This window comes from Brassica napus, chromosome C7, assembly GCF_020379485.1.
Source record: "Brassica napus cultivar Da-Ae chromosome C7, Da-Ae, whole genome shotgun sequence".
NCBI lineage: Eukaryota > Viridiplantae > Streptophyta > Magnoliopsida > Brassicales > Brassicaceae > Brassica > Brassica napus.
Window position 1 is genome coordinate 17,496,886 of NC_063450.1, and position 19,828 is coordinate 17,516,713.

Consider the following 19,828-nt stretch of genomic DNA (forward strand, 5'->3'; position numbering starts at 1 on the left):
CAAACTATCCGAATCTGAACCGGATCCAAATGAGAACCAAATTTTTTTTGGGTATTTTTTTGTTCCTACATTTACTATCCGAACCGAACCGAATCCGAAACTATCCGAACCGGACCGAAAATAGGTCAAGTAGTAAATGGATCCTCTAGCCCTTTATCTGAACTACCCGAAACCCGAAATACCCGAATCGAACCGAACCAATACCCGAAATGCCCAGGCCTAGGTTCAATCATGTCCTATCTATTTCTAAATTTTTTTCTCATTCTCCTCCAATATTTTATGTGCAAGGTATAGAAGAGTTTAATGACTGCTTCACCTCAAGGGAAGTGTTTAGTCTCTCTTTTAGAGAATGACAATTTACATGGAGTAATAACTGTGTAACCATTACAAAAGCCCAGAAGCTTGATCTTACATTGGTTAATGAAGCTTGGACAGAGTTATTCCCTGGTTTTGACTCCCATGGGTTACTCTCCGTGTCTCATCTCATTATCAAATGACCTTATATCTCGAAAGTCTTGTTTTTTTCGTTACAATATTCTCTTTGCATCTAGATTATCCCCATATGCTCAGAGAGTCTTAGTTGCCGGATATCAAACCTTCTTCGTCCATCTTTGCATTATACCAACGCTTGAGAAAAGAAAAAATCTGTTGTAAGGCACTGAATAGAAGGACTTTCAGCAATATCTAGGCAAGGTCCAAGATGCTTTTTCTTGGTTAGAAGAAGTACATAAATTGGTGCTTTCTTCTCCTTCTATTAAGCTTTTCGAAGAGGAACTAGTGAAGTCGACACAGATGTTTTTGGCTGTTAAAGAAGAATCTTTCATTCGGTAAAAGTATACTTGGTTGAGCGAGGGCAACACCAATACTTGAGTTTTATATGAATTTGTAAAAGCAAACCTTGTTAGTAATGTAATTCACTTTCTGAGGAATGGAGAAGATCAGAGGATTTTTGACCCATTACTTTTAAAGTACATGTTCATTCAGTAGTATTCCTCTCTACTTGGCACCAAACATCAGTCAGTCACTCCTCTTTATGTGGACAACATTCGAGATATGTATTTGTTCTGTTGCAGCAGAGAACTTGGTGCCATCCTTATTGCTATTCCATCTCCGAAGGGAATTTTGGATACCATGTTTGCGTTACCCAAAAAAAAAAGCTCGTGACCCAGATGGTTTCAGTGCAAAGTATATACTTCATCATGGAATTTAGTGGAGAACGGTGTGATTAATGATGTGCGCAATTTCTTTATTTCTCCGAATCTGAATCGTCAAGTTAACTCTATTGTCATTGTTCTGATTCAGAAGTTTCCAGGTGCGGATAAGTTTTCAGACTTTCGTTCAATCTGTCTCTAAGATCGTTGCATCCCTACTGAAGAATATTTCCCCATTAGCAGTTCAACAAAACTAAGTGGGTTTCGTCAAAGAAATTTTTTTATGTTAGAATGTTTTGCTGGCCTCTGAACTTGTGTCCGACTTCAATAAGCAACGGACGGTTTCTCAGGGTTGTCTTCAAATAGATATTACAAAAGTCTATAATAATGTCGACTAGAGCTTTGTAATAAATATATCAGAAGCTTTTAATCTTTTGGAAGCTCCATATGTCAAGCTCCAAACCAATTCATTGGTTTATCTAGGCAGGGCCGCCTAACATGAGGGGCAAACGGTACCGCCCTGGATCCAAACCCCTGTCCAAACTCCTCTCCCTCCATATTTTGATAGTTAAGAGGTGTAATATTTTATTATATACACATATTTTTATACTAGTTGTTCATAATCTTCTTATTAGTTTAACTCTTACTAATCTAAAATCAACATAATAAATTATTATTTATATTTTTAAATAGTTAAATCAAATTATCAAAGTATTTATATATGTCAAATATTTTTCATCAAAATATATATTTATTATTGTGTTAAATTTTTCAAAAACACTCATATCTTAGAAATAGTTTAGAAATATTTTTATATAAATGTTTTTGCTTGACTAATATTTAGTTATGAATTGTTTTGTATCTTAATTTTTTTAACTTTCATAAAAAAAATATTGTTTCTAGATAGCAACACAATATATATAAGAATTATTTTTTAATATTTTTTCATAATCTTATTATATTATTTTATAATCAATTATTTATTATTTAATATAAATATAAATTTAATATTATTAAACTAAAATTCGTTTTAATTATATATTAAATTCATTAAGGGTCTTTTGAAATTAAAAATTAGTGAATAAGTTAGAAACTAAAAATAAATCAATAACCTAGCTAAAAGTTTTAAACCTAATAAAAATATGACAAATAAGAAAAATTAACTAAATATTTAATATAACATATAAATTTGATATTATCAAAATAAAATTTGATTTCAATTATATATAAGATTTATTAAGGGTATTTTCTAAATTAATAAATTAATGATCAGCTAAAATCTCATAATAAATCAATGATTTAGCTAAAATCTAATAAAACATGACAAGTAAACCTAAAATTATGGAGAACATGACAAATCAGCAAATTCACTTCTCAAATAATAGTATAGATATAATATTTTAAATATTCACTAGATTACTTAAAAAGAGTCCCAAAAATATTTTACACACATAATTTGTTTTCATCACAAATTTTATAAAGATGATGATATTTTTTAAATATAATTAAATTTAAAAAAACATAAATGTTAAGAGTTTAAAAAAAATTATGCTCGGGGGCCCAAAATGATGTTGAGCCGGCTCTGGATCAAGGAGATTCAACTTCAAATTAGAACAAAGTTATTTGGTATGGACATAGGATATCTCAAAGCTACAATGGCTGACATTTCCAGAAATGAATCAAACTCCTAGTTGCATCATTGGTTTCTCTATTTCCAACCGCTCCAACGTTTTGCTAGTTTACTTAGAGAATCTTCAACCACACTATATTTTTCATTCTAAAAAGAGTTTAGAGTAAAAGTGCTCTAATGATATTCTATTTTTCAGTAGAGTAAAAAATGAGTTTATTCTATATATAGAGTAAGTTGTTTTTTTTTGTTCATCATTCTATTTTCCACTCTAAAATAGAGTACAATTGGAGTATAAATCAATTATATTATAGAGTTACTCTATTTTTAAACAATATGCTATAAAATTTCACTCTATATATTATTTCTAAGTTCAAACGAAATTTCTTTTACTTATACGATTAAAGGCACAAATACTACTATAACATTCAACTGTTCTATCAAGTGTGAGATAGGATCATAAAAAGAGACTCCACGAAAAGAGATTGGTCAGTAGGAGATCGTAAGAGAATCCGAAGATATAAAAGAGAATGGTCCTTTCTCCTTGTTCCTCATTATATATACGGAGAATCATCTAAATATTCGTACGTAAGCATTGACACTACAAGAAAACATCGGTATTCTGACGGACATTCCGACAGAAAATGAAATCCTCGGAATTTCCTCGGAATATACCGACGAAATTCCGAGGAAACATCAATCCGTCGGAATATTCCGAGGAAATTCCGACGAACTAGTGATAGATCGATGCGTTTTTGGACATATACCCATCGATCGATCACATTGTTACGCTCTGGTCCATCTTAGTGATCGATCGATGCGTTTTTGGACATAAATACATCGATCGATCCGTTTATAAAAAAACATTCGAGATTTTGAAACCCCAAACACTAGTTCCTCAGAATTTCCTCGGAATATTCCGAGGAAATTCCGAGGAACATTTGATATCCTTGATCGATCGATGGGATAATCTCATCGATCGATCACATTGTTACGCTTTGGTCCATCTTAATGATCGATCGATGCGTTTTTGGACATAAATAGATCGATCGATCCGTTTATAAAAAAACATTCGAGATTTTGAAACCCCAAACACTAGTTCCTCAGAATTTCCTCGGAATATTCCGAGGAAATTCCGAGGAACACTTGATATCCTTGATCGATCGATGGGATAATCTCATCGATCGATCACATTGTTACGCTTTGGTCCATCTTAGTGATCGATCGATGCGTTTTTGGACATAAATACATCGATCGATCCGTTTATAAAAAACATTCGAGATTTTGAAACCCCAAACACTAGTTCCTCAGAATTTCCTCGGAATATTCCGACGGAATTCTGAGGAAGAAAAGGGTTTCCTCGGAATTTCCTCGGAATATTCCGAGGAAATTCCGAGGAAATAGGGTTTTTAAACCGAAAACAACGTTTTGCGGTTTGAATAACACCTATATAACCCTTATTAAGTGTCTTACGTTCATTATGAAGTCAAAAATTTGTTCATTACCCTATAATAAACACTTTTCCGATTGTATGAACGAAATCCCCACAACATAAGAGAAACACTTAAACACTTATACACTTTAATGAACGGTAAAGGGAATACTTACAATTCGTTTTGAAATTTGTTATTTCATGGTTTATGCTCATCTATACAAAGAATCCTCAATGGTATGCATTACAATTGTATAAGAAATGAAATACGGCAAAAAAAATTGATGTTTTGAAACCCCAAACACTAGTTCCTCGGTATTTCCTCAGAATATTCCGAGGAACAATATAAATTAATAGAAATACATGCACAGGATATTCTTTTTCCTCGAATTAATGAAAATATTCCGAGGAAATTCCGACGGATATTTAAGTGGCCGTCGGAATTTCCTCGGAATATTTTCATTTAACCGGGCAAACAAGCCGCCAAATATTTCGCGAAAATTGAAATTGAAAATACTGAGGGAATTCCGACGGAAAATATCCGTCAGACCCAAGGTTTTATAAACTCGAACCGCATCTTCTTCCCCATTTCTCTCTTCTTCCCCATTTCTCTCTTCTTCCTCTCCGGCGATCTCTCTCTCCTTCCGGCGTTCTCCACCTTCTCTCGCGACGATCTCTCCGGCGAATCCTTTCCATTCCTTTACAAATCATGTAAGGACCTTATCCCACTCTCTTAGGTCCTATTTGTTAGGTTTTTAAGTAGATTTGATGATTTTAGAAGTTTTTTGATAGATTTTTGTTAGGGTGATTGGGTAGGATTGTGATTTGTTGTGTAATAGGTTTAGAATTGTGATTTGGTTGTGTTGAATTGATTTAGAACTTTTTTTATAAATTGTTTATTATTTTTGTATTTACAAAACGTTTATATAAATTCGATTTTACAAAACGTTTTTGTATATAAATTCGATTTTTGGATTTATAAAAGATGATTTCATATTTATAAAAATATTTATATTTATTCAAACTAATTTTGTATTTATAAAACATTTTTTTGATTTATAAACACTATTTTTTTATTTTTGTATTTATAAAAACTATTTTTAAATATACAAAACGTTCTTTGTATATAAATTCGTTTTTTGGATTTATAAAAGATGATTTCATATTTTAAAATTAATTTTGTATTTATAAAACATTTTTTGATTTATAAACATTATTTTATTATTTTTTGTATTTATAAATACTATTTTGTATTTATAAAAAGATGATTTCATATCTATAAAAATATTTATATTTATTAAAACTAATTTTGTATTTATAAAACATTTTTTTTATTTATAAACACTATTTTATTATTTTTTGTATTTATAAAAACTATTTTGTATTTATAAAAAGATGATTTCATATTTATAAAAATATTTATATTTATTAAAACTAATTTTGTATTTATAAAACATTTTTTTATTTATAAAAACTATTTTATTATTTTTTCTATTTTAAATATGTTTTCTATTTCAATTTTAATTTTATATTTTTGAATTTCAATTTAAAAAAATAAATTTATAATTTTTTTTTTGAATTTTGGAAATATTCCGAGGAAGTGTATCCCTCGGAATATTCCGACGACATATTCCTCGGAATATTCTGAGGAATTTCCGACGAAAAAAGTCCTCGGAATCTTCCGAGGAAATTCATTTCCTCGGAATTCCGTCGGAAATTTCCGAGGGATTTCTGAGGAAAGATGAATTTCCGAGGAGTTATTTCCGAGGACTTTTTTCGTCGGTATGTCGTCGGAATAGCGTTATTCCGACGACATACCAACGATTTTTTCCCTCAGTATGCCGCTATTTTCTTGTAGTGTGACATTTTTACATGGCTGTTCAAAGTCCTTTTGTGTTATTTAGCTTTGATTTCCCGCCTGAAAATCTACCACTCGTTCTTGAATCCATTCTTGATAGAAAGAGAATCAGTATCATTGATCTAACCGACATAATCTGGATATATATTCTTTTGTGGCTTTAGGACTATGTATATTTTGAAAACATTTTCCTTTTAATTAAAAATCTCTTATATATTGCGTCTAAACCAAGTTTTAATTACAGGAATGTTGCCAACGACTTAAGGGGCAGTGAAATTTTTTGCTTAGGGGATCGACAAAAAAATATTCGTAACACTGTTTGCAAATCCAGTTCGGTTAATTGTATATACTCTAATTCAATCCGAGGTTAACCATAAGTTTACAAAAACCAAATACTATAAACTAATATTTATTATAAACCCTCAAACGGAAACTACTAAAGTTGAAGAAATCAATATCCACACAAATCAATATCCAATTTTTATTTAGATGAAGTTTTTTTTGAAACTATTTAGATGAACTTTTTTCAGCCGAGCAATAGTATTAAAACGAGCTGTTCGCCGTTTTCATTATATCACAGGTCGAATGAACACCAAAAATTACAATGCTTTTCTCTTGGAGTTATTTTTGGGTTGAACCTCTAAGTTCACCGAACAATAAGATTTCGTTATTTCATATTTGATATATTTTAGAAAAGAAAACAAAATATTATCAATTTATATTATGTTTTTAAAATAAAAAAAGTAAAAAATAAATAAAATAATAGTAGTTATAAAATATTTTTTAAAATCATCAGCAAAACACTTAACCCTAAACCCTTGAGTAAACCCTAAACCCTTGGATAAATCATAAACTCCAAATCAAAAATACTAAACATTAAAACACTAAACCCTAAACCCTAAATACTAAACCCTAAACCCTTGAGTGTTTTAGTGTTTAGTTTTTTATTTAGAATTTAGAGTTTATCCAAATATATATGGTTTACCCAAGGATTTATGATTTAGTTTTAAGTGTTTTGCTGACAACGCTAAAAATATTATTTTTGTAACTGTTACTATATTTTATTTACTTTTTTACTTTTTTTAATTTTAAAAATATATATAATATAACTTGATAATATTTTGTTTCTTTTTTTTTAAGGATATCGAATATGAAATAACAAGATTCATTTAGTTGGTGAACCTAGAAATTTATACTAAGGGTAAACCCAATAATAAGTCTTTCTTTTGAACGTATACTTTTGTTAATTTACCGATTCCTTATATGGGCATCATTTAGATGGTACAAGTTGAAGATAAAGATATGATGTAAAGTCTTCGATAAAAAAAAAGATGATGTAAAAATAAGAAAAAGTGAACCAAAACGATTAATATACTTCCATAACCCTTGCACATTTAGCCGTTGATCTTTTTATCGTAACAACTAAACATAAAATAAAAGGTCGGTTCAAAAGCAAGTTCTAGTCACGTGAAAGCTTTCGGTTGATATAATACTTGTCCCAAAACGGAACTTGATCGATCCAACCAAAGTAGTAAGTCATAAACTTATTTGGAAATGCGTCTTAATTTCATGGTTTTACATTCCTACTCCGTGTCCTATTCTTAATGATTACTCCTCATAAAGTATTTATACACTCATAAATATATATTATAATGTCTAATAACGGAAAATGCAAATTGCATTTCTTCTTTCTATGTTGTTGTAAGAATTCCATCTTTATTAGTAGACACTTATCTTTACATAATTCAATTTAGTAATATGCATCTACGATCTACCTATACATATACATTAATATATATGACACCCTATAAGAAACTAAAAGTGACTTTCTTTGCCATAGATGGTTAATGACATGCCTTAATTTGTGTATGAGTTAGTTTTCTTTTTTCATCAAACGGCTGTACATGAGTTAGTTATGATGTATATAGAAAGAATAAAAAATATTTTAGTATTTGCATGAAGTGTGCAACATACATCATGTGTCGGAATTAATATATTTCAACTTTTAGATTTTGTGGATGAAATTTTTCAGTAATTTAGACTTTAGTGTGTATGTATGTGGTTGTTTTAGAGCGGGTAGTCATTTTTGTTGTTGTTATCATCGGCTATTTTTAAAAAGAAAGTAGTTGTTCAGATATGAATATATATATATATATATTATAAAAAACTTTTCACGATATCATAATAAAAATTTTAAATTACGCAAGTCATCTAGTCATATAATTAATAAAGGGAGTTGGTTTCATATTCATGCATTTTGGAAATGTTATGGTTTTAGTTTAAGGTAAATGAGCTCGGAGTTTTATCAGAAATATAAAAAAGATCTTTGTACAGTATAATGTCTTAGCCTCATATATGATACTTTGAAATTTAAGTACAGGTTATATTGACAAAAAAATAGAGAAGAATATGATAATGACGTTTAAATCAAATACTTGTTAAACTTTAACTTGGTTTTTTTATTTATCAACGCTTTAACATGGTTTTCTACTTTCTACTTTTAGATGATTTTTAATAAATGGCGATATTAGACCATTTCCATCCATTATGACCCATTAGAGGTCCTAATGTTTAAATTAAGAATATATAATGTGACTTGACAAGTTTAGTACCTTAGTTAGTGGAGATAATTTTTTTTTCCTCCATTGGGAGAACCCCTATGGGGTTCTTAAATTTTTTTTTAAGTAAAATGATTTAAAATAAAAACATACATAAAATTTTAAAAAGAAATTACCTAAAAGCATATTAAAAATACAAATACAAATCGTAAACGAGAAAACGCCGATTAGTTGAAATCTTGATTTGTTCCAAATTTTTGCCAGATATTCTCTACCAAATCAGCTTTCAATCGTTGATGTATTTTGTTATCACGTATTTGATTCCGACTGCTCATCATATTCATCACATTCCCGAGATTTGAAGGCATATCTGTAGAATATGTAAAATCCACTTGTGAACTTCGGTTTGATTCCGGTTGTGCAAAAACTGATACATCAAACTGAGTGTACCCATCTCGTTCGTCTTCTACGATCATATTATGTAGAATGATGCATGCTCGCATTATCTTGCCAATTTTTATTTTATCCCACAAAAGAGCTGGATTTTTGACAATGGCAAAGCGAGCTTGCAAGACCCCAAAAGCACGCTCGACATCTTTACGTACAGCTTCTTGATGCGTAGCGAATAAGGTTGCTTTCGGACTTTGCGGAAGTGGAATAGATTGGACAAAAGTAGCCCATTTTGGATAAATACCATCTGTGAGATAGTAAGCCAAATGGTACTCGTGTCCGTTGATAATGTAATTAACCTTTGGAGCTCGACCTTGTAATATATCATCAAAAACTGGTGATCGATCAAGAACATTGATATCGTTTAATGTACCTGGAGGTCCGAAAAACGCGTGTCATATCCAGAGATCTGCTGAAGCTACAGCCTCTAAAACAATTGTTGGCTTTCCTGATCCACGTGTATATTGACCTTTCCATGCGGTCGGACAATTCTTCCACTCCCAATGCATACAATCAATGCTTCCTATCATCCCGGGAAATCCGCGTATCTCGCCAATATCGAGTAGTCGTTGAAGATCTTCTGGCGTGGGTCTTCTTAGATACTCATCTCCAAATAAATTTATGATTCCTTGAACAAAATGTTCCAAGCATAAAAGCGCCGTGGTCTCACCAAGTCGGAGATATTCGTCGACCGCATCAGCTGGGCAACCATATGCCATCATACGAATTGCTGCCGTTGCCTTTTGTAATGGAGAGTGGCCGAACCTTCCAGTAGCATCTCTTCTTTGATGAAAGTATGGGATTTCAGTGGAGAGTCGATCAACAATACGCATGAACAAGGGCTTGTTCATTCTAAAACGGCGTCGGAACATGTGAGAAGGATATGTTGCATCTTCACTAAAATAATCGTTCCATAACTGCATGTGTCCTTGTTCTCGTTGTCTTTCAATGTAGGCTCTCTTTTTTTTGGACCTTGATGCATTTTGACGTTCTTCGTAGTGGATGGAAAGTTGTTCGAATTGTTGCTCTAAAAGTTGATCAAATGTTTCATCCATCATGTTATCAAGATCATGAGAAGAAGAAGAAGCCATTTTAAAGAGAAATTATAAGAGAGAAATGGTAAGAGAGAAATTGATAAGAGAGAAATTGATAAGAGAGACAAAGTAACTCAACTCTTTAATTGGAAAATGGTAAAGGACAATATGATTTACAAAGCATCAAACGTTTGAGAAAACAGAATACGTATGGCACTTGGGCGTTTTTAATTACATCTACTCTTTATAAAGGAAGAAGAGGTGTTTGTTTGTTTGTGTCACATGCCACTGCAAGCTTTGTTTTTCTCTTTCTTTTTCTTTTGGCGTTTGTTTGTGTCACATGCCACTGCAAGCTTTCTTTTTCTTTTGGTGTGTTTCTGTCACATGCCACTCACTTCTTTTTCTTTTGTTCTTTGTTTCTGATGTCACACACGTAAAAGCAAATGAGTATGCATCATTAACACTTCTCAAAACGTGTAGTTACTATCCTAACAAGGCGCCACAACCCTAGACATCAGTTACAATCCTAACAAGTCGCCATATAGTGAAAATGTATTGAGTAACTGAAACATACCATAAGCCATTGCTTTCTTCTTTTGATTTTGCCGGTTGTATCAGTCTCCCACTACCTTCTTCTTCATTGTCCTGCAACAGCAAAAGTCGAGTATGTATACAAAACAATCCTATGTAGGATAAGAAAAACAGAAACCAATATTATACATTGAAATAGCCAATATTATACATAATACAGACTCCAAAGAAAATGTATACACACTCGAAAACAAAGAGAAACAAATACAGACTTGACCAGAAACATTAACTGAAACTCATACATAAAATAAGAGAATGTAAAGATCCATAAACTCAAACTAAGAAGCCAACATATCATTAATGAGCTTATTTTTCAAAGCAATCTCTGGTTCAGTTAATGGCTCTGTCTTGGTAATTAGGGAGTCGAGCAATTTCTGCTTGTTAAGTTTGTCTCTCAATACAAAATCCTTTTGCTTGATCTCCCACATGTTCTGAAAGTCAACACACAACTTCCCTTCTGCTTCAGAAGTCTTACCCTTACTCACAGCCGCTTTACTTTTGCCCTTCGCAGCTTTGACACCAGCAGGCCGAGCTGTTGGTTCATCTCCTCCAAGGCTACATGGCACTGACGTTGATGACTGTGATGATTGATCATCCAGCTTTCTTCTCTTAGAGCTCACATTCTCTTTACTCGCCAGACCTCCACACCATTTTTGATCATGCCTCAACTCCAACCATGCATGCTCAAGTGTGAATTTGCTCTTATAATCATTGAAGAAAATGTCATGAGCCATCTTCAGTACATCATCCTCACTCTGGCCACTCGATTTTTGTTTGGTTGCAGCATCATAGCAACCAACAAACTTGCACACGCCCTCATTAATCTTCCCCCACCTCGATTTACAGCAAGTTGTGTCTCTCTTTTGGTAACCGGCAAGCTGTGGACTTGAACCAAAATAAGCAGCAATTCGTTTCCAAAACGCAATTGCTTTCTGCTCATTTCCCACGACAGGATCTTTGGACGTGTTTAACCAAGCAGAAATGAGCACCTTGTCTTCAGTTGGTGACCATTTCCGCCTTTCTTTACGGTCAGACAAGATGACTTCATCTTCGTTTGCATCTTCAGGCCATCCAGAGACTTCAATACTTGGTTCACGAGAGAGGTAGGAGAAGGAGGGGTTTGGTTGTTGACTGTTTAGGAGATTTTGAAAGCCACAACGTTCACTAAATGGATCCATAGCGAAGGAGGAGAAATTAAAAAAGAAGAAATATAGCTTCTTCTGATAAGAGAAGAGAAATGAATTCCAAAGAAATGGAAGAAATATGAATTGAGAAAGGGAAAGTTAGTCACTTTTTAAAGCAAACTTAATGAGAGTATGGGATTTGTTCGTGTAAATGCTCATCAATGTATCTACCTAATTATAAAACAACCAAAACACCTCAAAAATCCATTTAATTCTAACGTAAACAATGCCAATAAATGTATCTACTCCTAAAGACCATTTAATTCCAACCTAAACAATGTCTAACACTCATTAAAGGATTGTCTCTACTTACCTATGAACTTAAAGATATATGGTTTGACGTCTTTGTGTGACCTCTGTATCTTGCTGCTCCCTGCAAGACCTTTGTCTTCCACGCTCTCATTTACTGTCTCTTTGCTCTCATTTACTGTCTCCCACGCAGCTCCAACTGTGTTTGAAATCAAAACACAAGACACTTCTTAGTTCACAATTAAGACAATGAAGATTTAATCAATCAACTGTTTTGAATCAACACAAAAGTCTACTCAAACTTCTAACTCAAGAAAAACTCTTACAAAATTTTAAATCATCAAATAAAACAGCGTAAAGGAATGACCTTTGTCGGATTGGACCACCAATACCGTATCCACAGTTGTCGGAAGATACTCTCTTCATCATCATAGTCCGTTCCTCGCGACTTCAAACCACCACTTCCCCATCGATCTTTCCTGATAGACAGAGGCAACTCTCATAACCCAAACAAAATTTTGGAAAATAATCGACAAAGGGATTCAATTCACATAAACAAAAATAAAAAAGAAACCGAACCTTTGTGCTGATTGCATGGATGAGTCCGGAGGAAAACATCGACGAAGTGGGTGAAACGAATCAAACGTTTTCTCCGTTGGAGATTCCGACAGAATCGACGAGGAAGGAAGACCCGGTGATAGGATTTAGACGATAACACACAAGAAAACGACATAATCACAGACAAAAAACGGATCAATCATGGTCAAGGAAATTTCGAGAGAGAGAGGAGGAAGAGATGTCGATGACATCGAAGATGAAAAAAAAAAAAAAAGACAAACCGTAAACGAGACCTTTCGTCTTAAATGACCCAGCCAACCCCTTGCTGCCACGTCTGGGATCTTTACCGCTCCTTAAATCACCTAATAAAGGAGCGCTCCTACCTAATAAAACCATTTATGATTTAATTTTTTCCCTTAATTACTTTAGTGCCTCCTCTAAGATCTACGGATGGAGTTGCTCTTATTATACACACCATAGAACATGAGGGCGGTTACCAGCAGTTAAGGAGAGTTTGGTTAAAGTAACGGCGTTAGTTGACAAACATAACGGCGTTAAAACCAGGTTCGTCGTGTTGGGAAGACAAAACTGAAAATTTGCGACTTTCAACAAGAACCAACCGGTTTCGGTTTAGTAACCAAACCACTAACTAGAGTGAAGCTCCGTTTAACAGCGGCGTCAAATAACGACAACGTCAACGTCCGTTTTCGCGTAAATAAATAACGAAGGCGGTTTTCTTGGAGCTTGTGCAAATCTGTCACTCACTCCTCTCTCTCTCTCTCTGCTTATTCATTCTCACTCCGCATTTTCTCTTTGATTCCCGAGAAAGCCTTATTGAGAGAGAGAAAAGAAGGTTCTCCAATGGCTTCATCGTTTCAGAAACTGACGAGTGCTTGTTTCGTCGTACTCCTCATCTTTGTCGTATGCGCTCTCACAGCGACGAATCTCCGGAACAACCAAGTCTCTCTGTCGAGGTCTCTTCCTCTCTCCTCTTCTCTACTTTCAGTCTTTTAGCTATGGATAGTCTACTAACTTGTTTTTTTCCCTGAAACTTGTTTTTCACCCAGGAAGCTGAAAACAGAGGATTCGCAGAGCTTTAACAATTCAACAATTGCGATCAGGTAACGGTGGACAAGTCCTCTTCTCTGGTGTAGTGTATAGAAAGCTCAGTCTCCTTCTGCTTTTTTTATTGACTACTCACACATGCTCTGTCTTTACCTTTTCCCCTGAAAATCTTATACATATCAAGTAAATATATCAGAAATTTGATAATAGGGTTCCACATGATATATTCCTCTGTTTGTTTCAATATTTTAAGATTTTTTCAAAAGAAATATTGTTTCAGTATGTAAGATATTTTTAAAAAATTATTGTTTTACAATATTGAATGTTTCACTATTGAAACTGTATAAGCAATTATATTTTATTATTTTTTTAATAGTTAATTAATTTTATTTTAGTTTATAATTTTAGCAATATATTTTTTTTAAATAGATTTTTTAAAACACCATACATTTTTAAAAAAAATTAATTGGTTATGTCATTTCTTTTGGGTGGCTTTCTTTTCAGGCGTGAAGGTGTGGAGTTGAATGAACACGCGGTTGCTGATCCCGACCAGGTTGCCCTCCTTCAGACGTGAGTTTCTTTTTCTATACATGCAAGTGGTGTGTGTTTTTGTGTGAATGCATTTATTTTCATTCATTAGGAATGTTCATAAGTCGTAAAATCAATAATACAAAAACAAAAGTAGTCCTTAAACAAAAATAGAACTAGTTTGGTCATCTTGATTCAGTGTATGGTGCGTGTGATAATATGATTTGATAGTAGAAAAGGTAAGTTGCTAACTACTGAACTTCACAGGAACGAACAAAACATTACCGAAAGGAGGAAGCTTGGTTTCTTCTCCTGTGGGAATGGCAATGTAATAGACGATTGTTGGCGTTGTGACCCTAACTGGCACATGAACCGTAAGCGCCTCGCCGATTGTGGGATGGGTTTTGGTAGTAACGCCACTGGTGGTCGTGACGGGCGTTTCTATGTCGTCACTGATCCAACCGACGAAGACATGGAGTTTCCCAAGTCAGGTACTCTACGCCACGCCGTCATCCAAGTTGAGCCACTATGGATTATCTTCAAAAGAGATATGGTGATAACCTTGAAACAAGAGCTGATTATGAATAGTTACAAGACTATTGATGCTCGCGGTGCTAATGTTCACGTAGCCAATGGTGCTTGCATCACCATTCAGGGTATAACCCACGTCATCGTTCATGGTCTGCACATTCATGATTGTATAAGAACTGGGAACGCAATGGTCAGAAGCTCGCCTTCTCATTATGGAATGAGGAGTATGTCTGATGGTGATGCTGTTTCAATATATGCGTCAAGTCATATCTGGATTGACCACAACTCTCTCTCTAAGTGTGCTGATGGTCTCGTTGATGTTGTCATGGGTTCCACTGCCGTTACCATTTCCAATAACCATCTCACTCACCACAATGAGGTTAAACAAAAATATTAAAAGCTTCTGCTTTTGTTGTTAGCTTTATAAGACATATTTTTATAATTTTACATTGGGGGGGCAGGTCATGTTGCTAGGAAACAATGATTTGTACACACAAGACAAGAATATGAAAGTGACCATTGCGTATAACCATTTTGGCGAGGGACTTAGACAGAGAATGCCAAGGTAGATCTACAAATTCTCATATTGTATTGCGTGAGGCAGTAGTGAATACATTTCCATGATGTGGTTATTGTACTTTGCAGATGCAGGCATGGATATTTCCATGTGGTGAACAACGACTACACGCATTGGGAAATGTACGCTATTGGGGGAAGTGCAAACCCAACTATAAAAAGTCAAGGCAATAGATATGCTGCTCCCAAGAACCGCTATGCAAAACAGGTTCGATTCTCTTAGCTCCCTCTTCTTGTCTTATGCTTCAACAGTAAAAACAAATGAGATTTAATTCTCAAAATATGTAACTGGATAGGTCACAAAAAGGGTGAGGACAGAGAAAAGTGAGTGGAAGAAGTGGAACTGGAGATCAGAAGGAGACATGCTAGTGAATGGAGCATTTTTCATACAATCAGGGGAAGGAGCAACAGCAAACTATGAAAGTGCCTCGAGCTTAGCAGCTAAACCAGCTTCTATGGTCGGCTCAATCACTTCTACTGCAGGTGCACTTGGTTGCCGCAGTGGCAAACCTTGCTACTAATACCAATATACTTCTCTCTTAACAAAACCTAACCCCTTTTACACGTATTTTCAAAGTGTGAAAGTTTTTTTCTTTTATCCTTTCCAAGACAGGGAATTTGGTTAACCTCTGCTTGCTTCTCCTTGACTAAAGAGGAGCAGAGACAAGAAGCGTTGATCAATTCTTTTTGTCCTTAGTTAATATTTGTAGTAAATAAGAATACATTTGCTAGCTGAATGCTTATGATATGGACATCTAAACACTAAACATAGTGGTTGATTAGATCCATGTCTTATAGATTCACAATGTATGTGTTCTCAACTTGATTGAAATGATCTCATAATAGTAATACATATCAAATTATCAAATCATTCGTGTCTGGTCTAGTTAGTTAAGTAGAACAATTGGTTTACCTATTTAACTATTCTGGTTTATCATTTGTAATCAATTATATAAACAATTTCAACGGTTTATATTCGCTTACTCTGGAACTGATTGTAATCAGATTTACCCTGTATATTTACCCATACAGGGTAAATCTGATCCTTGGGGTTCTCCATATTATTGCTTCTGTAAGACAACAGATTCTGATGGTTCTCAAAGTTTTGATTGAAACCCATGTTGTGATAGTTCCCCTGACCACCAATGTAGTTCACATCAGCATGCTCATTGAACATCACTAGCAAATTCCTGATAAGAGTGCCCATTTTGATCTCCCACAAAGTACACTGATTTTTTTATCTCTCTTCATCAGCATCTCAATCTTGGCTTTCAGCTCATCTATCTTCTAAGATTCAGACCCTGGACTCTCATGAGTCTATCATACTCTGGCATGCGATTTGCTTGACTAGTTGAAAGTGTTGGATAAGCTTGAGTTACAAGTTTCCTTTTCCTTAATAAGTTATGTTTATCTTTAGGATTAGGAAATAGGAAATATGATTTATGATAATACTATTGAAACTAGGAGATATCTAGTGATATATATATAGAGATGCATATTGTGTTGCATAACATATGATTTGTGATTTGTGATTTGAGAACTTGGTGATTGAATAAGAGAAGGACTTCTTATTACTTGTGATTCTATATTTGGTATCAGAGCTTAAGGAAAATAGCCATGAGTGATGATAAGAATGAAATCGTGTTACACAAAGATGGTGGGCGTGCTTCTATAAAATATCCGATGTTAACTTCTTCAAACTACACCGTTTGGGCCATGAGAATGAAGATATCGCTTAAGGTCAGCGAAGTATGGGAAACAATAGATCCTGGAAGTGAAGACACGAAGAAGAACAATATGGCTGTTGCGCTGTTGTTTCAATCGATTCCGGAAGCGTTGATACTCCAAGTTGGCGAGTTGGATACAGCAAAGGCAGTTTGGGATGCAATAAAGGCGAGACATGTTGGAGCCGAGCGGGTTAAGGAGGCTAGGTTACAGATCTTAATGGCAGAGTTCGATAGACTCAAGATGAAGGATGGAGACACAATTGATATCTTTGCCGGCAAGCTATCCGAAATCTCTTCAAAATCTGCTTCTTTAGGAGAGATAATAGAAGAACCTAAACTTGTGAAGAAATTCTTGAAAAGTCTACCAAGAAATAAATTTATTCACATGGTTGCATCCCTTGAACAGATGCTTGACCTTAAGACAACAAGCTTTGAAGATATTGTCGGGAGATTAAAGGCGTACGAAGAAAGATTTGCAAAAGAAGAAGAAGATTCACAAAATGAAACCGTAAAATTAATGTATGTTGACTCAAACTCTGAAAGTTATGGTCGAGGTCGAGGACGTGGAGGTAGATCAAGCTGGAGAGGAAGAGGACGCGGTCGCGAGACATTCCAACAACAAAGAGAAGCATATCGACAAGGTCGAGGTGGCGATGCATCTCATATCACTTGTTTCAAGTGTGATAAGCTTGGACATTACGCGGCCGACTGTCCCGATAAACATCTAAAGCTTCAAGAAGCTGTCGAGAAGAAAGAAGAGGATACCACTGAAGCCGATACCCTCATGATGCATGAAGTCGTCTACTTGAATGAGAGAAAAGTAGATCCTAAGAAGTTTGAGGCAGATTCAGACTCTATTGACGTTTGGTACCTTGATAACGGAGCTAGTAACCACATGAATGGTAACCGTATGTTCTTCTATGAGCTTGATGATACAGTCACTGGAAAAGTGAGGTTCGGAGACGACTCAAAGATTGATATAATGGGCAAAGGATCAATTAGATTCATTGCCAAAACTGGAGAGAAGAAGGTGTTGAAATGTGTCTACTACATACCGGCGTTGTGTAGTAATATCGTCAGTCTAGGACAGACTACTGAAGTAGGTTGTGAGGTGCGTATGAAGGACAACACGCTAAGCCTATATGACCGAGGAGGACAGCTAATGGTGAAGACGACGCGAGCAAAGAATCGACTGTACAAAGTGACTTTGGTAGTTGATCATGTTCAATGTCTACAAGTTGAAAGTTGTGGAGAAGGCAACTTATGGCATGCTCGGTTAGGTCATGTCAACCAAGAAACGATGAGAATGATGGCAAAAAAGGATTTAGTTGTAGGCTTACCTTCTCTGAGCCGAAGTACTGAGACCTGCGTGTCATGCCTAAGAGGAAAACAAACGAGAAGACCCTTCCCGCAAGCAACCCACTATCGAGCAACGGCACCTCTCGAGCTGGTACATGCCGATCTTTGTGGACCTATTACGCCATCAACACCAGCCCACAAAAGATATATCTTCGTTCTGATCGATGACCACACACGTTACATGTGGACTGTACTTTTGAAGACAAAAGGCGAAGCCTTTGAAAAGTTTAAAAGCTTCAAAATACTTGTCGAACAAGAAACACACACTAAGCTGAAAACCCTCAGAACAGACAGAGGAGGCGAGTTCACTTCTCATGACTTCCACGCCTACTGCGAGAAACATGGGATTAAACGCGACTTAACGACGTCATACTCACCCCAGCAGAACGGGGTGGTACAGCGACGAAACCGGACTGTCTTAGAGATGACTAGGAGTGTTTTAAAGCACATGGATATGCCGGATCATCTTCGGGGAGAAGCGATAAGGCATGCCACATACTTGATAAATAGAGTTGGAACACGAACGCTGGAAAACATGACTCCATATGAAGCTTTAAGGGGTAGAAAGCCTAGCCTCTCTCACTTAAAGGTATTTGGGTGCACGTGCTATGCAAGAACAGAATCAGTTGGAAGAAAGAAGCTTGATGATAGGTCTAGAGTTCTGGTCCATCTCGGAACTGAACCGGGATCAAAAGCATATCGACTCGTTGATCCTCTTAGCGAACGTATTATCGTTTGTCGAGATGTTATATTCGAAGAAGAAAAAAATGGAATTGGAGCAAGAAGAGTGATACAAAGGAGAATAAGACAAGCGGATTTGAGTTGAGCTTGAGACGCATGAGAAATATTGATGGCGATGATGAAAGCTCTGTTTCTGAAACAGAGCTTAATGAAGATGTTGACGAAGGTGAGCACCTGTTAAGCGATGGAGAAGACGATGGTAACGAAGGTGTTGACGAAGATGTTGGTGACTCCCAGCCACCTCCTAGGCGATCCACGAGAACATCAACGCTGCCTTCCTACCTCGATGATTATTTGCTTATTGCAGAAGTGGAAAGTGAGCACCTGTTAATGATTATAAACGACGAACCCTGGAACTTTAGTGAAGCTAAAGAGTTGAAGGTTTGGATTGATGCTTGTAAGGATGAAATCTTTTCAATATAGAAGAACGACACTTGGGATCTTGTGGAGCTACCCACAGGTGTGAAACCAATTGGATTGAAGTGGGTATTTAAGATTAAGCGCAATGCCGATGGAACCATAAATAAGTATAAGGTCCGGTTAGTAGCTAAAGGGTATGTTCAGCGCCATGGTGTGGATTTTGACGAGGTGTTATCTCCGGTAGCTCGG

At 35.3% G+C, this 19,828-nt stretch overlaps 2 protein-coding genes across 2 annotated transcripts; one reads left to right on the forward strand and one right to left on the reverse strand.

Moving 5' to 3' along the window:
- Positions 1 to 10,684: 10,684 nt before the first annotated feature.
- On the reverse strand, positions 10,685 to 11,879 carry LOC106433634 (glutathione S-transferase T3-like). Its single transcript, XM_013874463.3, has one exon. It carries the CDS (start codon positions 11,877 to 11,879, stop codon positions 10,980 to 10,982), a length of 900 nt encoding a protein of 299 aa, XP_013729917.3. The 3' UTR covers positions 10,685 to 10,979.
- Positions 11,880 to 13,426: 1,547 nt separating this feature from the next.
- Positions 13,427 to 16,263, forward strand: LOC111212758 (probable pectate lyase 9). Its single transcript, XM_022714344.2, has 7 exons — positions 13,427 to 13,666; positions 13,760 to 13,813; positions 14,262 to 14,327; positions 14,553 to 15,195; positions 15,278 to 15,381; positions 15,462 to 15,600; positions 15,689 to 16,263. Exons 1-7 carry the CDS (start codon positions 13,554 to 13,556, stop codon positions 15,911 to 15,913), a joined length of 1,344 nt encoding a protein of 447 aa, XP_022570065.1. The 5' UTR covers positions 13,427 to 13,553; the 3' UTR covers positions 15,914 to 16,263.
- The last annotated feature ends 3,565 nt before the right edge of the window (positions 16,264 to 19,828 follow it).